Raw genomic sequence first — 23,979 nt, 5'->3', positions numbered from 1 at the left:
CAAATAAATAAGACAAAAAATCACTCACCAATTCACAAATGAGGAAATTACCATCTTGGTACTTAAGAATTTTCCGGATATCCATGATTTTCACCACACAATATTGTATTGAAACAAGGAAAATTCCTTTAATTTCTATTTTCAATCCGTTTCACGAAAATTTTAAGATAAAAACTATTTTCTATCGATATACTGAAAATTCCCAAAGTTTCCAATAAAAATTTTCAATATTAGTCACATTTTTAAAACTAGAAATCGAAAGATTTTTTTGTCGTTATTAAACAGATCCGGTATCTCTGTATTTTATTTATCTAATAATAACTATTTTGTACTACAATCGAAATAAGGTGTTTTAATATTAATATCTATATATATATTTTTATATGAAAAAATACATTACAGTTGAAAAGATTTGACGTGAACAATAATTGCGTCGACCTACAAAGATGGCCGACATGCTGTCTAGACAAACAAGGGTCACTATATTTTAGATTATCGTTTGTTTAATGTTTATAAGTAAATTAATGATTCACACAATTTAAAATTATCTGAAGAAAATGCTTAATTGTAATTACATTGAAAATATTAAAAGAAATTAATAAAACCTAAGCTTTCGATAAAATGTAATACACTGAAATCGTTCATTTTCCTGGAAACTGTAATTGGACAAATATCGTTAATCTTTACATAAAGAGAATTATATCTTACCTATATCAATAAGAAAATAGTTTTCACTTAACAATCGAAAACAAAATTACAGGAAATTTTACGAATAGAAAATTTAGCATCAAATATGTCTGCCCGAATTTGTAATACTGTCAAAGTTTCATTATCTAAATAATTAAATGCATTGTTTAAAGCTTGTGACTTCAACATTCACAGTGCGCAAGTCAAAAACAAGTCTAGACATTCGCAAAGAATTCGAAAGGGGTCAATGATCTGAGAAGATGTAAAGTTTTGATTTATTAAATAATAAGTAATTAAATATTACATATTTTGTTATATAATTTCCATATTGAATAAAATAGTGTTTTCAAAGATAAAATATATGAAACAAGATATATTTTTAATAATGTTTCTAAGAAAGTTTTAAATAATTAGTGATAATAGATATAATACATACAATAAAATATGGCATAGATTTAATTATTACAATTCACAATAACTTAATATTATTAAATGGCTATATAATTCGAGGTTATGGGCAGCAAATAATAGTAATTTCCTTTTGAGGAATCTGTATACTTTTAATGTTTTACGACATACCTTCTTTTTTCGAATTAGTACTTTCATTAGTGATTACAGGTACATGAAAATTTTTATATTAATTAAGGATCGTAGAATTTGAGACAATGTTACTGAAATTTATTCCAACTTCAAAAAAATTAGCTGCATATGTATAAAGTACAAAACAAAATATTGTTGTTATCTTGATATCGAGAATTCTGTGATTTTAAAACTTCCTATAATGTAGGGTGGTCCTCATCCCCAAATTAGACAAACGATATCAGAAAATATTCTATTAAACGTTATTTTTCTCATCAATATCAAAAATAAATTCTAATTGTAAAGTAATTAAGAAATTCTACCAACAAAGATGAAGGCGTCTAAAAAGGTCAATTTTCGTTATACGTATTAAACCCTCAACATGTATAGTTATTTTGGTATTATTACGAGTGTGTATCTAGAATACTGTGATTTTAAAGTTTCTCATAGTGTAGGGTGGTCCTTATTTCCAATTTAATTAAAAATTCACAAAGGATTCTGCCCAACGTTATCTCATATATATCAAAAAAATATATTCCAAATGTTAGGTAAACAAGAAATTCTTCAAACAAAGACAAGGGCATCCAAGAAGAGGCTGCACGGTCATTTTTCGTTATAGGTATTAAACCCTCGATATAATGTAAACAAACTATTCTACAAACTGATAAAAAGAGTTCTAAAACTGCACTACACGTGTTGTTTTTCAAATATATTATACCTCTAGTAAATTCTCGATAATGTAGAAAAATAAATAAAGTATACTTTCAACAAAAAAAGGATCAACTAATAGTTCATAAAAGATTTCTAATATAAATATACCAGAATTAAAATATTTGGAACCCTGAAGTTTTCTTTGGTACAGTTTCTTCAAAAGTAATGTTTTGTAGTTATCGAACTTTGTTGGCTTTTATATTCTTTTTCCAATTACTATCGATCTGCATTCGAAATTCTTTATATACTTGTTAGAATGTGCACATTTAAGCACTTTGAAGAATAAATACTACGATGTCGATTAAATGAAATGAAAATAACAATCAGCTTTGAAAATTCGTAAGAAAATTAAATTATTACTTTAGAATCAATCAATTTTTATACAAATATGAAGAAAAATGCTTCAGTTATTCGATTAATAAGAAGAGAAAAGAATTTTTTGTGTATAAAATGTGAAAAGCGATTTTAAACAAATGAAGGGGTGATGACAAAAAGTTTATTAAAGGAAGAGATAATTTCTAACAGTAACTGTTCAATTGAAAAGTCATATTTTCTCCGTGTAATTATCTTACAGAATGATTTGAGATTATTTCCATATTGTTTTATGTAAATGAAAAGTGTATACAAAGAATTGATTCCGCACTAATGCAAAATGATGATGGTTATTAAAAAAAATGATCTCTATTTCCTCCAAAATAAACATCCCCAATTTGTAGCATAGCTGCAATAATATAATCAACGATTTTCTCTAAATTGGATTTGAATGGAAGAAGAAGATGCTTTATTAAACCACTCAAAAGATCTCCAGTTTGTGAAACCTCGAAACTTGATTAATTATCATATTGTTTTTACAAGTTTGTGTTTACCAAGAAAATTATAAATTAGAGAAGAATTTTTGAGACTTATATTATTTTGGAGACACGGTAAAATATCAGCATTTCCTCAAAATTTGATAATCAATACTGCCAAATATGTTAGTGAACTATTTTCTTTTGGCCAATTCTGTACAAATTGTAAAACAGTCCCAACCCTTAATATTTATTACTTTATTATTGTATTATCTGTACATTTTGAAAGGGTCTTATTTGAAAAATGAATATCTTTACCTACTACAGCCATAAAACATCTGGTCCACAGATGTGAGAATATTTTTTCAAAATAGTGTAATGGACTATAACTATAGAAGCCTACGATATTTTTTACAAAGTATTAATATGAAATAATTAGGGTTCACGCCAGCATGGCGACATAGCGACAATTGTCGCCAAATCATCAAGAAATGTCGCCAAAATCATACACATCGACGACAAATTTGTCGCCCAAAATATTTTTAAAAAAACCTATGTTTTATATTTACTGTGCTGTTTTTGCATAAAAGAATTTTTATATGCTGTAAAAATATGTATAAACGTTAATTATATTAATATGTTAATTTTTTTACTTTTGTCTACCACGTTATATTTTTGGACCAATAAATCATAACTTAGGTGGTCCTCTTGGACCACAAAAGTTTCATTGCTGGCGTGAACCCTAGAAATAATATAAACTAATTTATTTACAAGTTTTAATAAAAATGAATTTTGATATTGCCATGTCTGGATACTTGACAACTTGTTTTATAATTTTGAATATACTCAAAAGAGAAAGATTTTCTATTAAATATAGATGAAATTGAAGAACGTAGAATTTAAAACAATGTTATTGAGATTTATTCCAAGTTCCAAAAAATAGCTGCCTATGTATAAAGTACAAAACAAAACATTTTTGTTATCTTGATATCGTGAATTCTGTGATTTTAAAATTTTCAGTTCCTATAGTGTAGGTTGGTCCTCATCCCCAAATATCAGAAAAAATTCTGTTGAACGTTATATTTCCTATGAATATCAAAAATAAATTCGAAATGTGAAGTAAATAAGAAATACTTCCAACAAAGATAAAGGCTAAAAGAGGCTGCACGGTCAATTTTCAATTTTCGTTATCGGTATTAAACCCTCAAGATGTATAGTTATTTTGGTATTATTACGAGTATGTATCTAGAATAATGTGATTTTAAAATTTCTCATAGTGTAGGGTGGTCCTTATCTCTCTAAGAATTTTGTTGAACATAATCTCATAAATATCAAAAAAATATGTTCCAAATGTTAGGTAAACAAGAAATTCTGCGAACAAAGAAGGGTCTGCACGGTCATTTTTCGTTATCAGTATTAAATCCTCGATATAATGTAAACAAACTATTATACGAACTGATAAAAAGAGTTCTAAAACTGCACAGCACGTGTTGTTTTTCAAATATATTATACCTCTTATAAATTCTCGATAACCAATGTAGAAAAATAAATAAAGGATACTTTCAACAAAAAAAAGGGTCTAATAATGGTACATAGAAGATTTCTAACATAAACATACCAGAAAATAAAATATTTGGAACCCTGAAGTTTTCTTCATATTTCCGTCAAACAATCTTCGGGTATTTATCTCACAGAACAATTTGAGATTATTTCCATATTATTTTCTGTAAATTAAAAGTGTGTACTGAGAATTGATTACGCACTAATACAAAATGATGATACTAATTACGAAAATGATTTCTATTTCCACCAAATCGAACATCCCTACTTTAAAACAGAGCTGCAATAATATAATCAACGATTTTCTCTAAATTGGATTAGAATACAAGAAGATGCTTTATTAAAGAGTGTCCTTGTATGAACAATAATTAGAAGTTAAATGCTGCAATATACAAGAATTTTTGTTTCGAGATTACTTCTAGTACAAATAACAATCATTATTTTCAACTATTCCAAAGTTTCTCGTCTCCCTGTAAATCCGAATTAGTAACAATTTCAAAATTTCATTATTTAAATAATTAAATGCATTGTTTAAAGTTATTGACGTCAACAATCACAGTCAAAAAAGTCTAGACATTTGCAAAGAATTCGAAAGGGGCAATGAACTGAGAAGATGTAAAGTTTTGATTTATTAAATAATAAGTAATTAAATATTACCGATATATAGAAGAAAATAGTTTTCACTCCATAATCTGAGACCAAATGACAAGAAATATTTTAGGTAGTATTTAAAATCAAATAAATAAGACAAAAAATCACTCACCAGTTCACAAATGAGGAAATCACCATCTTGGTACTTAAGAATTTTCCGGGTATCCATAATTTTCACAACACAATATTGTATTAAAACACGGAAAATTCTTTATCGAGTTATTGTAAACACGCCACGAATACGAACGTCTAAGAAAAACAAATCACTTTTAATGTATATTTTCAAACCTTTTCAAGAAAATTTTAAGATAAAAACTATTTTCTATCGATATACTGAAAATTCCCAAAGTTTCCAATGAAAATTTTCAACATTAGTCACATTTTTAAAACTAGAAATCGAAAGATTTTTTTGTCGTTATTAAATAGATCCGGTATCTCTGTATTTTATTTACCTAATAATAACTATTTTGTAATACAATCGAAATAAGGTATGTTAATATTAATATCTATATATTTTTATATGAAAAAAGATATTACAGTTGAAAAGATTTGACGTGAACAATAATTGCGTCGACCTACAAAGATGGCCGACATGCTGTCCAGACAGACAAGGGCCAACGAATTTTTTTATGCTATATTTGAGATTATCGTTTATTTAATGTTTATAAGTAAATTAATGATTCACACAATTTCAAATTATCTGAAGACAATGCTTAATTGTAATTACATTGAAAATATTAAAAAAAATTAATAAAACCTAAGCTTTCGATAAAATGTAATACACTGAAATCGTTCATTTTCCTGGAAACTATAATTGGACAAATATCGTTAATCTTTACATAAAGAGAATTATATCTTACCTATATCAATAAGAAAATAGTTTTCACTTAACAATCGAAAACAAAATTACAGGAAATTTTAGGAATAGAAAATTTAGCATCAAATATGTCTGCCCGAATTTGTAATACTGTCAAAGTTTCATTATCTAAATAATTAAATGCATTGTTTAAAGCTTGTGACTTCCACATTCACAGTGCGCAAGTCAAAAACAAGTCTAGACATTTGCAAAGAATTCGAAAGGGGCAATGAACTGAGAAGATGTAAAGTTTTGATGTATTAAATAATAAGTAATTAAATATTACATATTTTGTTATATAATTTCCATATTGAATAAAATAGTCTTTTCAAAGATCAAATAAATAAAGCAATATAATGCAAGATATATTTTTAATAATATTTCTAAGAAAGTTTTAAATAATTAGTGATAATAGATATAATACATACAATAAAACATGGCATAGATTCAATTATTACAATTCATAATAACTTAATATTATTAAATAACTATATAAGTAGAGTTTGTGGGCAGCAAATTATAGTAATTTCCTTTTGGGAATCTGTATACTTTTAATGTTTTACGACATACCTTCGTTTTTCGAATTAGTATTTTCATTAGTGATTACAGGTACATGAAAATTTTTATATCAATTAAGGATCGTAGAATTTGACATTCGCAAAGAATTCGAAAGGGGTCAATGATCTGAGAAGATGTAAAGTTTTGATTTATTAAATAATAAGTAATTAAATATTACATATTTTGTTATATAATTTCCATATTGAATAAAATAGTGTTTTCAAAGACAAAATATATAAAACAAGATATATTTTTAATAATATTTCTAAGAAAGTTTTAAATAATTAGTGATAATAGATATAATACATACAATAAAATATGGCATAGATTTAATTATTACAATTCACAATAACTTAATATTATTAAATGGCTATATAATTCGAGGTTATGGGCAGCAAATAATAGTAATTTCCTTTTGGGGAATCTGTATACTTTTAATGTTTTACGACATACCTTCTTTTTTCGAATTAATACTTTCATTACTGATTACAGGTACATGAAAATTTTTATATTAATTAAGGATCGTAGAATTTGAGACAATGTTACTGAAATTTATCCCAAGTTCTCAGCAATTAGCTGCATATGTATAAAGTACAAAACAAAATATTTTTGTTATCTTGATATCGAGAATTCTGTGATTTTAAAACTTCCCATAATGTAGGGTTGTCCTTATCCCCAAATTAGACAAACGATTTCAAAAAATATTCTATTAAATGTTATTCTCATGAATATCAAAAATAAATTCGAAATGTGAAGTAAATAAGAAATTCTACCAATAAAGATGAAGGTGTCTAAAAAGGGGCTGCATGGTCATTTTTTATTTTTCGTTATTGGTATTAAACCCTCAATATAATGTAAATAAACTATTCTACAAACAGATAAAAAGAGTTCCAAAACTGCACCCGACATGATGTTTTTCAAATCCTTTGTAAACCATTAAAAACATTGAATTATAAACACTCTACAAGCACCATAACAATTTCTTATAGAATAACCATTGTTTTTCTGAACATATACCTATTGGCTAAAATTACTAATCAGTGAAAAGGAATTCATACAGATTATAAAAATCCTTGAGTAATTGCTTGGAACAATTGAGAAAATTTTCCAAAATGAGGTTTAATTGTACGATCTTTGAGTATAAATCTTGCTTGGATACTAATTATACAGAGCGTTCATTACTTCAATAATAATGTTTAAAGATGGTAAAATTATAAGTAATTTGACTAACTATAGAAATATTATTGAAGTTTATGATTTAGAGTTAGGGAGTTAATCTGATACGTAAAATGATTTGTACTCACATATCTTTGTCCACAAAGGAAAGATATAATTTTTTTAACACTGTTTCCTGTATATTTCGATTTCATATTTCATTCCATTTCCCTAATTTTTATACAAAATTCTAATCACAACATAATCAATTCTATCGAGATTAAAAACAACAAATAAAATATTCAAATTTAACTTTATATTTCAAAAGATCCCTAAAGATTTCGAAAACATTGTTTGATAGGAATAATTGGATGTTTGTTAAAACTTTATGAATGTTAAAAAAGTTATTCAAAAATAAATTCAAATGAATCAGAAAATCTAATCCATACTCACATGCCACCATGCTTTATCTCCTGATAATTTAATAGTTGATTAAACTGTTGGTATAATTTTCGAATTATTAACACACTTACTTTCATTTATGTAAAACTACTAAAAGATGCTACAGTTTTGGAACTTTTTTTCTATATTAAAATGATATTCCAACTTATAAATGTCACTTGGTTTGGTGTATTCATTTTTAATACTTTATTTATTTTTTCAACAAAAGAAACATCAGGATATTGAATAGTAATGAAATTCACCCTTTCCATCCTTATCTTTGATAACACTTTCATATGGAAACGTTGGCTGCTTTTACATTGGAGGCATAAGGTACTCTTCAAATCTGAAATTGATAAAGGACAAAAATTTAAACAGGCAGATATATGATCAACTTTTAAGAGTTCAAAAACATTCATGACAGCAGTTGAAATATAATAAAACTGATAACTTGCATAAGAAATTTATTGATAAAAAAAGCAAATCTAGAACACATCTTTGCTTTAAGCATTTACGAAAAAAAAAAATATAACGAATCAAGTTCTGTTTTCATTTGTACCAAATACATTGAGATTCATTATTCTAACTATCATACAACGACTGCCAAATATATGAATATACAAAAAGAATTGTTCAAAGTTCAATGCAACATCGAATAAATTAGAAAAGTAATATATTGATGAAATTTGAGACATGCAGATACATACTCACTTTTTTTCAATTTAAGAGTTGTCAGCTCAAGTTTCATATTTGTTTTCAAATGTATTGCGATTCAAGATGGATCCAGCCGAGACTTCTCAGACTTCATGTTCATCGATGGTAACATTGAAGTGTCTTCCATAACTTGATCAATAACTTTAATTTGCCTGAAACAGTTGCTCTAGGTCCTTTAAATGTTTTTTTCCAGAATAAACTTTAACCTGCAGAATGATCGTTATCCTAATTTGAATTTAATTAAATAATTTATTTAATACCTGGTAAATTTAATGTTTAACTTCCAATCCCCATGAACGTTTTTTATTATACGTTCTATCAAATAAAAATGACAAATTTGTAGACACGTTTTGAGTGCAAATCTTCAAATTTCCCATATAAAATATATCTTAGTCTGATTTTAAGCATTGCTTTTTCTTCCCGTTAAAATATCATGAAAATATAATCAAATTATGTTCACATAGATATGAAAAATATGATTTACATGTACTACTACGAATTTAGTGTTAATGATGAATAATACAAGAATTAAAATTATAGTTATAAGTCATAAATAGAACAGAGTTATTGTTATAGCCCAATAACAAACCCTAATTCCAAAAATGAACCTAACCTTAATATAATCTTGTTCTATTCGAAAATTAAACATATTTAATGGAGATAGCTCCAAAATATTGAATTCTCGCCTGCAAATCTTAATATTTGAAATAATTTCCTTTATATTTAGTTTATTATTCCATTGAGGTTAATTAATATTTGACATATGAACCTCTAACCATTATTTGATTTAAATAAAAAAGACTATTTGATGTTTAATAAAAAAGAAGACTATATATCCGATCGAAAAAGAAGAATTTAATATTGAAGAAAAAAGAAAAATTGCTTAGTTCAAAAAGTTAACCTCTCTCTGTTTATATTTTCTCTTGTGTAAACTCAAAATAATTACATATTTTATGATGGATTATACTGAAGGAAGTATAGCTGATTTAATAACACTGATAATAAAATTAAAGTCAAGAGAATTTCAGTCAAACTAAACGAATAGAAACAAGGTTAAGGGTAGAAAGTTGGATATCAAACAATAAGTAAACGAGGGAGAAAACACTAATCTGAAAAAAACATGCTTATCAACTAGTAAAAATAATATAAATTAACACGATAATGAAGTGAGTAGCTCGAAATCTATTTTGAAAACAAAAGAGTAACAAAAAACGCAAAGAAAAAAATGGTATGAGTGATAATCAACAACGAGAGAATGTAGATAATGTTTCATCGATAATTTCTAATAAAATGAAAAATAAAAAAAAGCATCAAATGATGGATGGCAGTACAGTTGATGGTGAAAAAGAACAATTAAATAAGAATAAGGATAATACAGAACCAAGACCAAAAAAATTTAGGTAAAGAAAACAAAATTATCAGCTAGCAGTCATTTAAATGGATCAGTTAACAGTGAAGAAGAACAAGTAAATGGAAAAGATAGTTAAGAACGTAGTCTGAAAATAAAGAAGGCAAAGAAAGATAAATTATTAACAAACAGTGTTGTAAATAGTATAGTTGATAGTTAAATGTTTCTATAGATTGTAAAAATAAAAATATCAAAAGTGTTTTAAAAATATAAATATGGACCAATTGAGGAGACATTAAGGGTTAAAGGTATACCCGTTGTGATCCAAAAATACCCAAAAAATTGGCTGCCATCAAAAAAGAATTTCATCCTGATATAAAGAGTATCTATCTTTTGTTTTATAAGGTAATATTTAATTTCCAAATCAGATATATTATTTCAAATGATATCTAAATTTATTAATTAACAGATTCAACATAGGTAACTAATGGAAATTCTTATTAAATTTTATTATTGATTGCTTTAATATTGTCTCATTAGTATTGGCATTTTTTACCTTCATTTTTTACAGATTTGTCAAACAAGATGCTCAAAATGCGGTTCAACAAAATGGTAATGTTTTCAAAGAAAAGCATATGTGTGTTCGTTGGTGTGGATCTACTACAAAAAATGATGAGTGCGAGGCAATATTTGTTGGAAATTTGAATTTCTGTAAGTTTTATTAATGTCATACATATTTTTGAATAATCAATAAGTCTTAATTATATTTATTATTCCTTTGAGATCTAAGGAGATTAACAAGAGCAGTTATGGAAATTATTTGAACCTTGTGGTTTGATAGAATTAGATGAATTGTAAAAATTGAATGGAGATGTTTTGTATGTAGAAGCTGTCGGAGGTGTATTATATAAAATTGTTATGAAAATATTAACAATAAGGGAAAAAAGTATTATGAAATTAGATGGCCGCTCGATGTATGAACGTCCGAGGTGTATTATATAAAAGTTTTAAGAAATTAGTGATAATAATGAAAAACAAGTATTATGAAATTATATTCCGCTCGATATAGGAACTTGTCGAAAAAGATGAATTGTGAAAATTGAATGGAGGTGTTTTGTATGTAGAAGGCGTTCGGGGTGTAACATATAAAAGTTGTATGAAAATAATAATAATAACGAAAAAAAATTTAATATGAAAGTAGATTCAGCTTGATATATAAACTTGACGAGATAGAGGTATTGTGAAAATTGGATTAGAAAAAAGTTCGTGTTTAGTTTGACGTCTAGCCGGCAGGGGGCGGTAGTGTCTATAGAATCGTGTTAAGTTTGGCGTCTGGCCGGTAAAGGGCGCTAGTGCCTATAAAACCGTGTTACGTTTGGTGTCTGGCCGGCAGGGAGCGTTAGTGTCTATAGAATCGTGTTAAGTTTGGCGTCTGGCCGGCAGGGGGCGCTAGTGCCTATAAAACCGTGTTAAGTTTGGTGCCTGGCCGGCAGGGAGCGCTAGTGTCTATAGAATCGTGTTAAGTTTGGCCGGCAGTGGGCGCTAATGTCAATAGAATCGTGTTAAGTTTGGCGTCTGGCCGGCAGGGGGCGCTAGTGTTTATAGAATCGTGTTTAGTTTGTCTTCTGGCCGGTAGGATATAGGAACTTGTCGAAAAAGATGAATTGTGAAAATTGAATGGAGATGTTTTGGTTGTAGAAGTGTATATATATATATATATATATATATATATATATATATATATAGGAAAGGGAAAGGAGGTTTACTTCTAGTTGTTTAGTACTCATCTCCATCCAAATTTCATCCTGTATAATACACGTATGTTTGAGAATGTAGAATTGCAATGGAATTAAGGACTGGTATTTAGGTTTTCTTAATCGATTGATACCATAAATAACATTATAACTCCCATAGTTTAGAATTTATTCAATTTTATTCACAGGGATGACAACAAAACCGAAAATTTCTCGGTTTTGTGCCAAAATATTGAAAATATGGGTTTGTTTGAAATGATGTGAAAAATTATCAAATATCATGTATTCGTCTCCAGAGATTTCAGAAAAAATATTAGTTTTCAGATCGGAATTTTTTCGAAAATTCAATTTTTATGGATTTTCACGGAGTTTCCCTTTGTCATTATTTTTTTTCCGGAAACTGACAACTCTTAGCGAATCTCTATATCATTTAACCCCCATGTAAAAAATTTGGTTGAAATCGGAGTCGAAAGATTTTTTCTCCATTTTCATTCTACATTTGAAATCTCGAATTCCGTTGCAAAAGCTCAAATTCAAACCTCTGTAACTTGCCTTGCATAATCAAGAAAAAAGGAATATATTTTTTCTATGGTAGTACCTATGGTCTTCATTCGATTTTTCCTCATTACCACGTTTCAGCTGCTGATCTGTAGATAATATGAATTTTTATGAGGATTTTTTTGAGAACAAAATTTGTCTCGACTTCCACCCTGTATAATACGCGTATGTATGGGAATGTAGAATTGCAATGGGACTGTGGACTGAGATTGAGGTTTTCTCATGGCAATAGTATGGAGAAGAAATTACTTACAGGCTGTAAAAGAAATGAGAAACTAAAGAGGATATATATTTCATTCAGATGAAACATCGATCATACATCAAAAAAATTTTGACAAGATGAAATTGTTGCAACTCGAAGATCTGCTTTTTCAAATAATTTACCCACAGGTTTAACACCACCAACAGGAAAGGGGCGCAGACTAATATAGTAAACATCGGTAGTTGAAAAGGTTTTCTTAAGATGGTTAATGACCATTGCATCTACTCGTACTCGTAACTACCAAGAGGACATCAATATTGATGTCTTTGAAGAATGATTCGAACAAATGATAGATCTTCTTCCTTAGAACTATTTATTAGTAATGGATAATACAAATAATCACTAGAAGACTTTATCACCCACAACCCAGTGGGTGATATCTAAAATGGGTGAAAACAGATTTACAGAATTTGTCAAAAGAGGAAAAAAATATTAAGTTCCGGTTCTGTGAGAAAAGAACCGTATTATTCATGTTCTCTTCATGAAGAGAAATTCAGAAAATATGAAATTGCAGAAGATCGTAAGAAGACGGTGGTTAGATCTCCACCATAGGCAGGTAATCATCATATGATTAAGGAAGAGAAAATATGGAAGTAGGACAATATTACTGATACTCGAGCCATTCATTGTGTATATTGGTTGAAAAAATTCCGATTCTTATTTGGATTTGTAAGAAGTAGCTTTCTTTATACTGGTGATTTTTTATATTATAATTATTCTTTTTGAAGGTTGTTTAAAAATCGAAGTTTAAACCCTTATACCTATATAACCAGCATGACAAAATGTTCTTAACACACCTTGTGGAAAAACTTGGGAAAAATTGAATTTTTTTACCTTTAGCTGTTTAAAAATGATATTATTATACAAATGTTATTTCATATGAATATATTCCGGTTATAACTTGAAACTGTCTACTGAAAGAAGTGATACGTGTATGTACTACGAATGTTTCATCATTTTATTACTCTCTCATTCATAAAAATAGATACTAAATCTCATTCCTTTCGTTGGTCTTCAAAATTTCACTATTAAAAACTTTTTGGGACAAGGTAAGCATCAAATTTGATTGGCCCATAAAATCGCTCTATAATATGGGTTACTCTTTATAATTGTGGGAATCAAATTTACTTCTCCAAGATATAGGATGCGTTTTTCTTTTTTTTTTTTTCTTCTAATCATTTATTAATTACAGGCCACGATTTTTTTTCGTAGTAAAAAGCTCGTGTCCTACTTTTTTCATTTACATTTTGATAAAATAACTTTTTTGTGTGTGACTAAGTTAAATCAATAGATAAGCTTGATTAGTTTCATAAATGTTCGAAGTCTTCACGGTACTTTGTCGAGTTACACACTTCCGAGATTACCTCACAATTTAACCTATTTCGAAGCAACAACTATTCTGCTTAGTTGATTTTTTGGTCCTGTTTAGGTGGACTTGTTTCTCGTCATATGTCCTCCATAGAGCGAGTTCTTGAAGAATTTAACAGTACAGTGCCACTTTATCACACTTATGAAGAATAATAATAAGTACGCTATTTGAATTCTAATCATCGAAATGCTTTGGTCTTCCGTCTGATTTTTTTCATTGAACGTTATTCGTGTTCGTTTCCTTTAACAAATTTTTATGTTCAAATTATGTAAATAGATTAAAGTGAGTGATGATGTGGGGGTGGATTATTATTTTGATAATTCTACTTAAAAGTAAGTACTCATTTTATTTAAGTTGACGTAGCGCGAAATTAATTGGAGGTGAATTATTTAATTTTTTATTCAAATTATAATTCCTTCTTTAGTATACAATTACCACATTGACATCACTCAATAAGTTATGTGACTAACTAAGAAAAACACATTTTTCTGCCAAAAATCTATTTTATTCATCAATATAATCTCCTTCAAGAGCAATAATTCTCTAACTACTCGATGCCCGATTTGTCTTTTGCCTCAAAATTAACTTTCAGCATTTGCTTCTTCATTTGAACTGTATTTCTCACATGCTAGAACTTTTTTGAGATTAACGGATACCCAGTAGTCACTGGGGGCCAGATCTGGACTATACGGTGGATGATAAAGCAATTCGAAGTGTAATTCGCTAAATTCAACAATCGTTTCCATCGACTTGTGAATCGGTGCATTGTCTTGGTGACAATGAGGCCTTTTTCTACTGATTCTTGCATTCTAACAATCCAGCAACTCTATTGTAGCATACGCTATTGGAGATATTCCATAACCTACCCAGCTGAATTGTTGTGCATTTGGATGCTTCGAACGTGATTTATCAGCTGTATTCCACTCAGATGATGATCGTTTTGATTTCAGAGTAAAGTGAAATCCATGTTTCATCAGGAATGACACGTGACAGTTAGACATGTGCTTTTCTTTCTTTACTAGTAGTTATATTGTTATAATTGATATCAGTTACATTGATCCCTGTACGCTTTCCGGTTACAAGGCTGTAATTTGGTCTAGGAATGCTAATCTTGTAGATTAAATATAAAGAAATAGTTATGTGAAAGTACACGTTATAACTTGTCAAAGGCCTGTACTATATCCAGAAAGGCAGCAAAGTAGTATTCTTTATTTTTAAATGACTGATTTATTGTAATCTGAAGCCAAGTAATCTGGTGACCAGTTATTAATTGCTTAGTTCTTAGATTTGGTTCAGGTTACTCCAGTAGTCACTTTTCAAATAGTTTGGACATGGTTGATAAATCACTGATCGGCCTTCATTTCCTCATCTAGTTTTCCCGTCTTTGGTATCAGTATGACTTGAGCACAGTACATTTTATGTGCTTATTGGGGCTAGTTAGTTCATGTCTATTTACTTTTTTGTTTTGTGCGCCGCGCTGTTCTAAGAATTCCAACAACAAACATGAAAATTGACATGCGAAAAATAGCATCTCAAACGTATCCTCAAAACCAATTTATCTAATCATATTAATTTCTTCATTAAACAGTTTTTATGCGCTTGAAGTCTTTGTTATAAAATAGTTTTTGTTTTTCCCTCATCTTGTTTTCATTGTTTTAACATCACTTATAGTGCCTACCCTCAAGAGATAACTACGTAAGCGTCTATTAAGTATAAAGTTATCTTATAAGTACTGCCCGCCGTTATCAAGTTTTTGCACGTTGTGGCATGGCAAAAAAATTTGCCGACCGCTGCCCTAGGGCCGAAAAGTGATAGTAAACTTTTTGTAGCCAGTAACTAAGCAATAAATTTCTACATACATTTCTACATTATACATTAGTTCTACTGATCTATCCAGCTTGTAGTTCCAATAATCATTTTATTAATTCTTTTTTTTGTCCTATTCTCTTTCGGCTTGCTTCTTCATCTTGAATCACAATTCTATTTTTTTCGTGATGATTCATCCTAATTTTAGGTCTGTTGTCTATGAGAATAGACAGTTCAGAATAACATGTATATGTTGACGATTCGATCTATTTTGGTCTTCATCAATACATTTTGTCAAAACGTCAATTTTACATGTTATTTTAAACTGCTTTCAATAGAAAGGAGATCTAAAGTAGAGACTTATTATCACGAATATAAAAAGGCCTAAGAAGTAAAATGAAAATTTATTCTATTTTCATAGTATTGCTAGAACTTTCAAAAAATATTCTAAAAGGAATCAACAATAGAGAGATTATCTGCATTTTTTGAAAATGCCTTTCTCAATCAGTCATTTATGCTACAATTGGCATTGTACAAGTTTTGCTGGTCAATATCAACACGACGAAATTTAAAAAAAGTAAACACGACCTAGAATAAGACACTATGACGGACTGTTTCAGTTGGTTGGGCAATTCTCGCTGCGTCCATAAGATTTTATTGTTTTACACAACTCGTTTTTCACTAACCTTTATGTTTTCTAGAGTTAATGAAGTGAAACAGTGTTTGACACAACTTTTTATGACACAATTATATTGTATAAAACTTTGATAATCGCTTTTGAACTGGAAATAACATTTAGAATGTTATGAGAAACTGATTGAAATTCAATATTCTCCGTCCTTCCGTTTAGTAGACATACATAGATTTTTGTAAGTTTTTTTTTCAATTTTTGGTAATTCTAGCCACATGTCCTTCCATTTGTATTCAAATAAGCTCGATAGGATTCAGTTCAAAGTTATATAATGACAATCGAATAACAGTAATGTCATGGACCTTCAGGGGCGTATCTAGAGGTCAGACAAGGAGGGATTGGTAATGATTTAGCACCTAAACCATTGCAATTCAAAAACAAATACTACAAAGTGACAAATTTTGCGTTCCAATATTATGAAAAACCGATAAATAAAAATATTTCACATAACTGCAACATAAAATGTGCATATTTGTAAAGTTTCCAATAGGGTAGATAGTGAAATATTTTATTATCATTTGTTCCAATTAATTATTAAAGACGTATTTAACGTCCCAATCATCATTGTAATGTATCGTTGTACTAGCCAATGATGATTAATATTCGCCAGAATATTAAGACATCTATCTGTTTACAGACCGCTTACTGAAAAATCCTATCGTATGAAAAGCTATAATCATCTTTGGTCGTTCCAGTAACATCAATACAAATAAAGTACGTAATTTGATACCTTAATGGAACTTGGAAGTATCCAAGGGACACCTGGAAGCAATCATCTATGATGTGGGTCTCCATCAAGATCGTGTACCATAAATCTTAATGAATACGAGTATAATAAACCTTGATTTTAAGTAGCTGATTTTATGATTCTTCACAGTCACATTAATATAAGACAGAAATATGATAATCTGGGAGGATACGTTAATGGGGGGTAAAAATAATGAACGCTTTTTGTATTCTTCAACTAAATGACTAACAGATCCTAATGGTTCGTACCGGGGGTGAGTTAAGTTACACACAAGAGATTGTATCTCTGTCGGGGTTACTGTTTGTGCAATGTTTTTAAATTTAAATAATTTTAAATTGGGAATTATTATGTCAAAATGTAACTACAGGAATATTTATTGTCCATCCAACATTAGAATCCAAACCTAGTTGTTGTAAACGTAGTATAATCATTTGAACCAATTTAATTCCATTTACTGTTCGGTCCCGTATTAAATTTGAAATTTTCACTTCGTGTTGGGATGAGGATTCATTAAATTTGACTGTCAAGTATCAAGTTTGCTAACGAAGGATTAAATTCTCCCCAAAATATGATGTCAGCCATTGAATGCAAATTAAAGTATCTGGGTTCTCCAATAAAAGATAGAAGAGAGTCCACAATCTCTTCGCCGCAGCAGATTGTTTGGCGTAGGTTTTTTGATATTTTATAGAAGATTATTAGATTATTAGAAACTTACCTGTAGCACCAACTGTTCCTCAACTCTACAATTCCTTAAAGGAATCGAAGTTCTTAGATAAGAGTTCCAATTTCGCCTTTTCAATCTTTAGTTACAAATGTTGGTTCACAACTTGAGATTCAGTAAAAAATTCAGAGCACATTGTACCGAGTGTTAATTTGTTAAGGACGTTGTTAATATTTATTTCTGCTTGCTTGGTTGAGGTTCTAGAAATTACCGTCAAGCGCGCCTGACGGTTATACTTAATATTCGTTTTCAGTGCCGCTAGGACGGATTTAAATAGAGAGCTTCCCCTTCGCATCCACCCTGAATCTCTTCTCTATAAACCAGTTTTCTATGCAGTTTGGTTGTCCTGTTAATGATAGATGAATTGTTTAGAATCCTTTTTAATTTGTCTAAAATATAAACACAAACAACAACATATTTAAGTAATACAGAATGTATGTCTTTTCCTATTTCAGATGCAATGAGTCAGATAGTACCAGACAAAATTGATTATCAAAATTTTCCACTGCCATTCAGATTAATTACCAATGCTGTAGGTGGTACACAATTTCGACAAGCAATCAGTTTTGGAAGTTGTCGAATAGTATATAATCCGTAAGTACATCAACAGTATATGTGAAGAAGTATTTTCCACAAACTTATTTTTTGCTTTGTGTTTTGTTACAATTGCCAGAAATTGTTTTCATATGTTTGTGAAAAAAACTGACTTTGTATAATTCGATTCAAATACAATATTTTACAGTGTCCTCTTATGACAAGCTTTTAAAAAAGTTTTGCTGAATCAGCTTCCGAAGTTCCACTCTCGCTCTCGAGGAAAATAATCAATCAATCATACTTTGGTACTATATTGGTAGCTTTATTTAATCAAACCAGTGAAAAACGACTATATCCGTGACTATTTATTCTAAAGGTCTGTCTTTACAAAGCAGGAATTTCAATGAAATTTTCTTACTCCACCATTTGAAGCAATAGATTTACATATAAATCATAATAATGAGAAATTATTTTATGTCGATAAGAAATTGAAAAATGTAGGGTTTATTATTGTAGGATATGTCCAGATCCAGACGTCACATTTTTCTTGTTCACGAAAGAAAATCCAGAATATCCTGTACCGATATTGGTCGGATCGAGTAGATTGGTTTCGAATTTAAACAGCACTTTATTCGATGCGACTAAGCCAACAAAAATAATTATACACGGATATAATTCCAACATGAACATAAGTGCTTTAGTAGTAATAAGAAACGGTAAGAATCGTACACGTTTTTTATAAGAATGTTTTTTTATTAATGGACGGGATGAATTTAAACAAACGGTATTGCTGCCGAGTCCTAATTTATTCACACACTTCTCTACTCAACCAATTTGTGACATATTCTTCCTTATAGATGGAATTACAGTTGTTTTTATCTCGAGTAATGCTTACTTTTTTATAGAACTACAACCTTTTATAGGGTTTGCAAAAACTCATCAAGCCATGATCATAAAAACGTGGAATCAAAAACTTTGGTAAACATTTTTTTAAATTCTACTAACTGAGCACTTTTATAAAGCGAAGGTGAACTAAGAAGAGTACTGGTATACTTAATGGATACTATTCGATAAATTATCAACAAAAGAATATCGGAAGAGCTTCCAAGAGCTCTTGTCGTATCTGTAGACAAAAACAAAATAACCGAATACCTCCTCTGTGAGTGCAAGGTAGTTCATTGACCTCTTTATAAAGTGTTAGCTAACTCTATTAACGGCTTCCACTCCATAGCTCACCTAATCTAAGCTATGCTCGTTCAATGAAACCACTCTAAAAGATCTTTGGTAGTGTACACTCCATGCTAAGCAACTGCACTTCGATAAAACTATGAAAAGCCAAATTCCTGTGATCTCATCTAATATAATCTAGCCCTGATGGTGTGTAGAAATTTCGCAGAGTGGAAGTGGGATTGTAACCCAAAGATTCCACTGCAATTGTGAGACCAATCATCACATATGGGGCAGTAGTTTAGGTTACTAGAACTAGTCTGAATACCAAGAAGAACACTTTCTCGAAGGTACAAAGACTAGCTTGTATATGTGCAACCGGGGCCATGAAATCATACCCAACAGGAGCACTAGAAGTGATTCTTAATCAATCACCTCTCCACATAGTACTGGAAAGAGTGCCAGAAAAAACTTTAGATAGAATTATTCAGAAACGAAATCACCAAAGAAAAAGCGTTCCTAAATAATGTTCAAACTAAGGACATGGCTCAGGATGATGAATCGAAAATACAGAAATTCATGTTCAATCTAGAGAGGAACTATCGCAAAGAATTGATCATAATCCTGTCCGATAACCAAGCAGCCATTAGAGCTCTAAGTTCCAACATTATAAACTCCAAACTCGTTTGGGAATGCCTAGAAAAGAGCTAGGCTAGGTAGGGGCAAACAAATTATTTGGATAACCTATAGGGGCTGAAACAGATAAAGGCTCTTCTGGGAAACTGTAACCAGAGTAGATCTGCTGAATGTATAAACCTAAGAAAGAATAATATCCGAACACTAACAGGAGTCCTATTGGGGCACTGTCGCCTCAATGGATACCTAAAGGCGCTAGATAATGCGCCGTGAAGATTTTTTTGCACAGAGGAAGCGTATATGAAATAGAAGACGACAATCTCTGGCAGCTAAAACTATTCTACATTCTGAATTTTCCAAAAGGAATGGGACTATTAGGTCAGCTCTAAATACTGGGTTCCCCAGAATCGCAGCAAGAAGGGGGGGGGAATCGATAAATCCCGCAGTGTATGTGATAACGCAATATCTATACATACATACAATGTAATTTAATGTTTCTTCAATAAAACCATGCTTTAGTAGTTTAAAGTCCATGTTAAACGAACTGTATCAATTAACACTTCATGCTGAGCAACCTTCCTTTGATATAACACAAAGGCGAATAAATAAAATATTAATAAAGTCCAGTGAATAAACAATATATTACCATGAGAAATGAATCAAAAACTATTGGATAGGATAGGTTGAAAGGAATCAATGTATAAGATAGGAAACATTGGTAAGATGGAGAAAAGACAAGAAACGAAGGATAAAAACAAAATACTTAGTAAATTTCTTCAGTTTTTTCTTTTTTTGGCCCCTTTTATATGTTCTTGTTAGCAAATTGTTTTTATTTTGATTGTCTTGTGATTCATTTCTAACACAGGTAAAAAACTATCGTTTCAACCTAGTTTGAACTTTGTCAAAATATGTTTTGATAAAGAATACAGAACAATATTGTATGAAGACCTACTAATCACCTTCTGTTTCAGAATATTTGAGAACAAAAGACTTCAATATTTTTACCGTTGATTGGAGTCCTTTGAATCAGTCTCCTTGTTATTTGGGAGCTGTTATTAACATCCGCCATGTAGGTACTTGTACTGCTCAATTAGTTGAAAGACTTCTAGAATTAGGAAATACTGATATACACGTTTTAGGATTTAGTTTAGGTAGGTAAGATCTGCGTTCTTTCAAAGCTACATTAGAGATAATTTAAGTATTTTATCTAGAACTCTGAACATGATTATTATAATGTCTGATTTTGGATTAACTACAAAACTCTAACAAACTAAAAATGACATTAATCAGCTACTTTATTGGTAGATATAAATATTTGCTATAATTATAGACACAATAGCAAGCTGTAAACAGCTATTAGTTGTCAATGTATAATAAAAAAGTAGACCACATAAAAGTAATTTTTTTTAGAAATTTCTACTTATTTTGTGAAATATCATCGGAAATACGAATCCTACGTAAAATATTATATGAAATGGAGTTGTAGTAAATTCAATTAGCTTTCAATTGAGGATAGATCGGTACCTGAAGGCCTAGCGATTGTTGTCTAGCAACAACCAGCCTCATATTGCACCATGAAGAATAATTATATATAATGTGAAAAATACGGAAATCCATCGTAGACGTATGCCACAATGCGTTTTATGTTTAAAACGTGCCGAATGGCCTTAATACAAAAAGGAGTTGGGGATCGCCAACTCTAACCACTGACAGAGAGGCTTAAGGGACGTTTACAGCAGAAAAATTGAGTCACTATAGATGAGGTCTCCCTTAAACATTGGTCATGGCTTTACCTCTCAAATTATTCTCAGCGAACTCAAATTGAATAACGTGTGTATGTGATAGGTACCAAGATAGCTTATATCACTTGGCGACTCATTGTCAACATTGTCAACCGTTGATGAAACCTGGATTCATGACGTGAAAAAATTGGGATCCTCTAAAACGAAATAATTGAAGACCTCACCATCGGCTGGAAAGGTAAAGTTGACCCTGTTTTGGGGCGAAAGAGGCCTTGAACTGACTACTTGAACAAGGGCATTACCGAAATCAGTACAAGGCAGACTTGCGAACAATTTGAAGCCAGCGTTTCAAACCTAAACACCTTGGCATACTCTAAAATAAGAATTTGCTATTTCCCCACAACATCTGGTAGCACGAGGCACATTATACCATAGAAACAATCAACGACAAACAAGGGCAATTAAACCCATTCTAATGGTACAAATTTTCTTTCCTTAGATTGTCTGTTTGGAATGTCAAAGGAAGCTCTGATGCGGCTTGATGACCAACGAAAAACCTTCGACCAGGAAGACATGTGGCTAGCTGTATTGCTATTGCTATACATGGTCAACGTCCATATAACACCACTTTTTTTGCTCTTGATGATATGGCACACTTTTCCTTATATCAACAAAATGTATCTTCATGACTGATATACAAAGACAGATCAATAGTGAGATATTGTTTATAAACTGTGTTATAACCTTCCTGTACTTCATTTCTAGGAGCCCACGTTACAAATTATATGGCGATAGAGCTTCGCCCGTATCGGGTACCAAGAATAACGGGTCTTGATCCAGCTCTTCCTGGTTTCACGACGTGGAATTTAGATAGTAAACTTGATAAAACAGACGCGGAATTCGTCGACGTGTATCACACTAATGCTTTTTTTCAAGGAAAAGTTGAAGAAAGTGGCCATGTTGATTTTTATGTTAATGGTGGTGTTTTCCAGCCTGGATGTTGGGCACAAATTAGTAAGTCATTATTGAAATCGGTAATAATAAAATAAATAGTTTCATTTTTGCAGGATATTTTGCGTGCAATCACCATCGAGCTCCTTTGTACTATGCAGAATCGATAAACACAGTAAAAGGTTTCTACGGATGGCCCTGTCCCTCATATTTCGATTACCTTTTGGGTAGATGTCTTCCTAAAGATCCGCAAATTCTTATTGGGGAATATATCACCAAAGGGGTACAAGGAGTTTATCTGGTGATTACAGAATCGGTTTCCCCTTTTGCTGTTGGTAAATATGAAGGTCCAAGCGTGGAAATTTTGAAACAATTCGAAGCACATAGGATGGCCATTTTGGACAAATATAAAAATATTGTGATTGGGTATGTCGATGAAGATGATTTATTGGATCAATTGTATAATCAAAGGAACATCAAATCGAAGATCAGTAATAAGTTATTCGAAGTTGTATTGGATCGTGAAGAAAATGCCGATCTTATAAGTGTTTTAAACTGAGTTTATAATAAATTATTTTCATTATTTATTACAATCGGTGTATTGATTTTATGTAGTATTTTTGGTTTTATCTGTCAGTATCTGGAGGATGTTGTTATATAAATTGTTGAAAAATTTGGAAATTTATTACTCTCTTTTATAGTAAATTTTAATGTAAACTAATTTTTTATTGGTTTAGAGCTAAGCGATCCAGCTTCTTTATTTTTCTAATCAATTGTTAAGTAAGGAATTCGAAATTTGCATTTTATGTTATTATATTAGAATTGTAAAACTTATATTTATAAAATCCGATAATATTTCAGAATGTACTTTGTTGCAACACAAAAGATGGTTAATTCACTTATTAACTAAAACTAATCCCCAACTTTCAACTTCGCCACCTTTGAATCACAATCATACTTTCAATGATAAATTTCATTGAAGGATTGATACT

At 30.3% G+C, this 23,979-nt stretch overlaps 1 protein-coding gene and 1 long non-coding RNA gene across 2 annotated transcripts; one reads left to right on the top strand and one right to left on the bottom strand.

Annotated features, from left to right (window-relative positions):
- Positions 1–6,527: 6,527 nt before the first annotated feature.
- Positions 6,528–9,480, bottom strand: LOC130443565 (uncharacterized). Its single transcript, XR_008909861.1, has 3 exons — positions 8,961–9,480; positions 8,698–8,906; positions 6,528–8,332 (listed from the first exon to the last, which is right to left on the bottom strand). It is a non-coding gene; the product is annotated as an uncharacterized LOC130443565 (long non-coding RNA).
- Positions 9,481–9,606: 126 nt separating this feature from the next.
- Positions 9,607–23,872, top strand: LOC130441473 (lipase member H-A-like). Its single transcript, XM_056775179.1, has 7 exons — positions 9,607–10,453; positions 10,620–10,759; positions 18,413–18,551; positions 19,008–19,207; positions 21,266–21,445; positions 22,802–23,050; positions 23,104–23,872. Exons 2-7 carry the CDS (start codon positions 10,684–10,686, stop codon positions 23,544–23,546), a joined length of 1,287 nt encoding a protein of 428 aa, XP_056631157.1. The 5' UTR covers positions 9,607–10,453; positions 10,620–10,683; the 3' UTR covers positions 23,547–23,872.
- Positions 23,873–23,979: the final 107 nt, after the last annotated feature.

Source organism: Diorhabda sublineata, chromosome 1 (genome assembly GCF_026230105.1).
Source record: "Diorhabda sublineata isolate icDioSubl1.1 chromosome 1, icDioSubl1.1, whole genome shotgun sequence".
In the NCBI taxonomy this organism is placed as follows: Eukaryota; Metazoa; Arthropoda; class Insecta; order Coleoptera; family Chrysomelidae; genus Diorhabda; species Diorhabda sublineata.
This window is presented reverse-complemented; position numbering and strand designations above follow the sequence as displayed.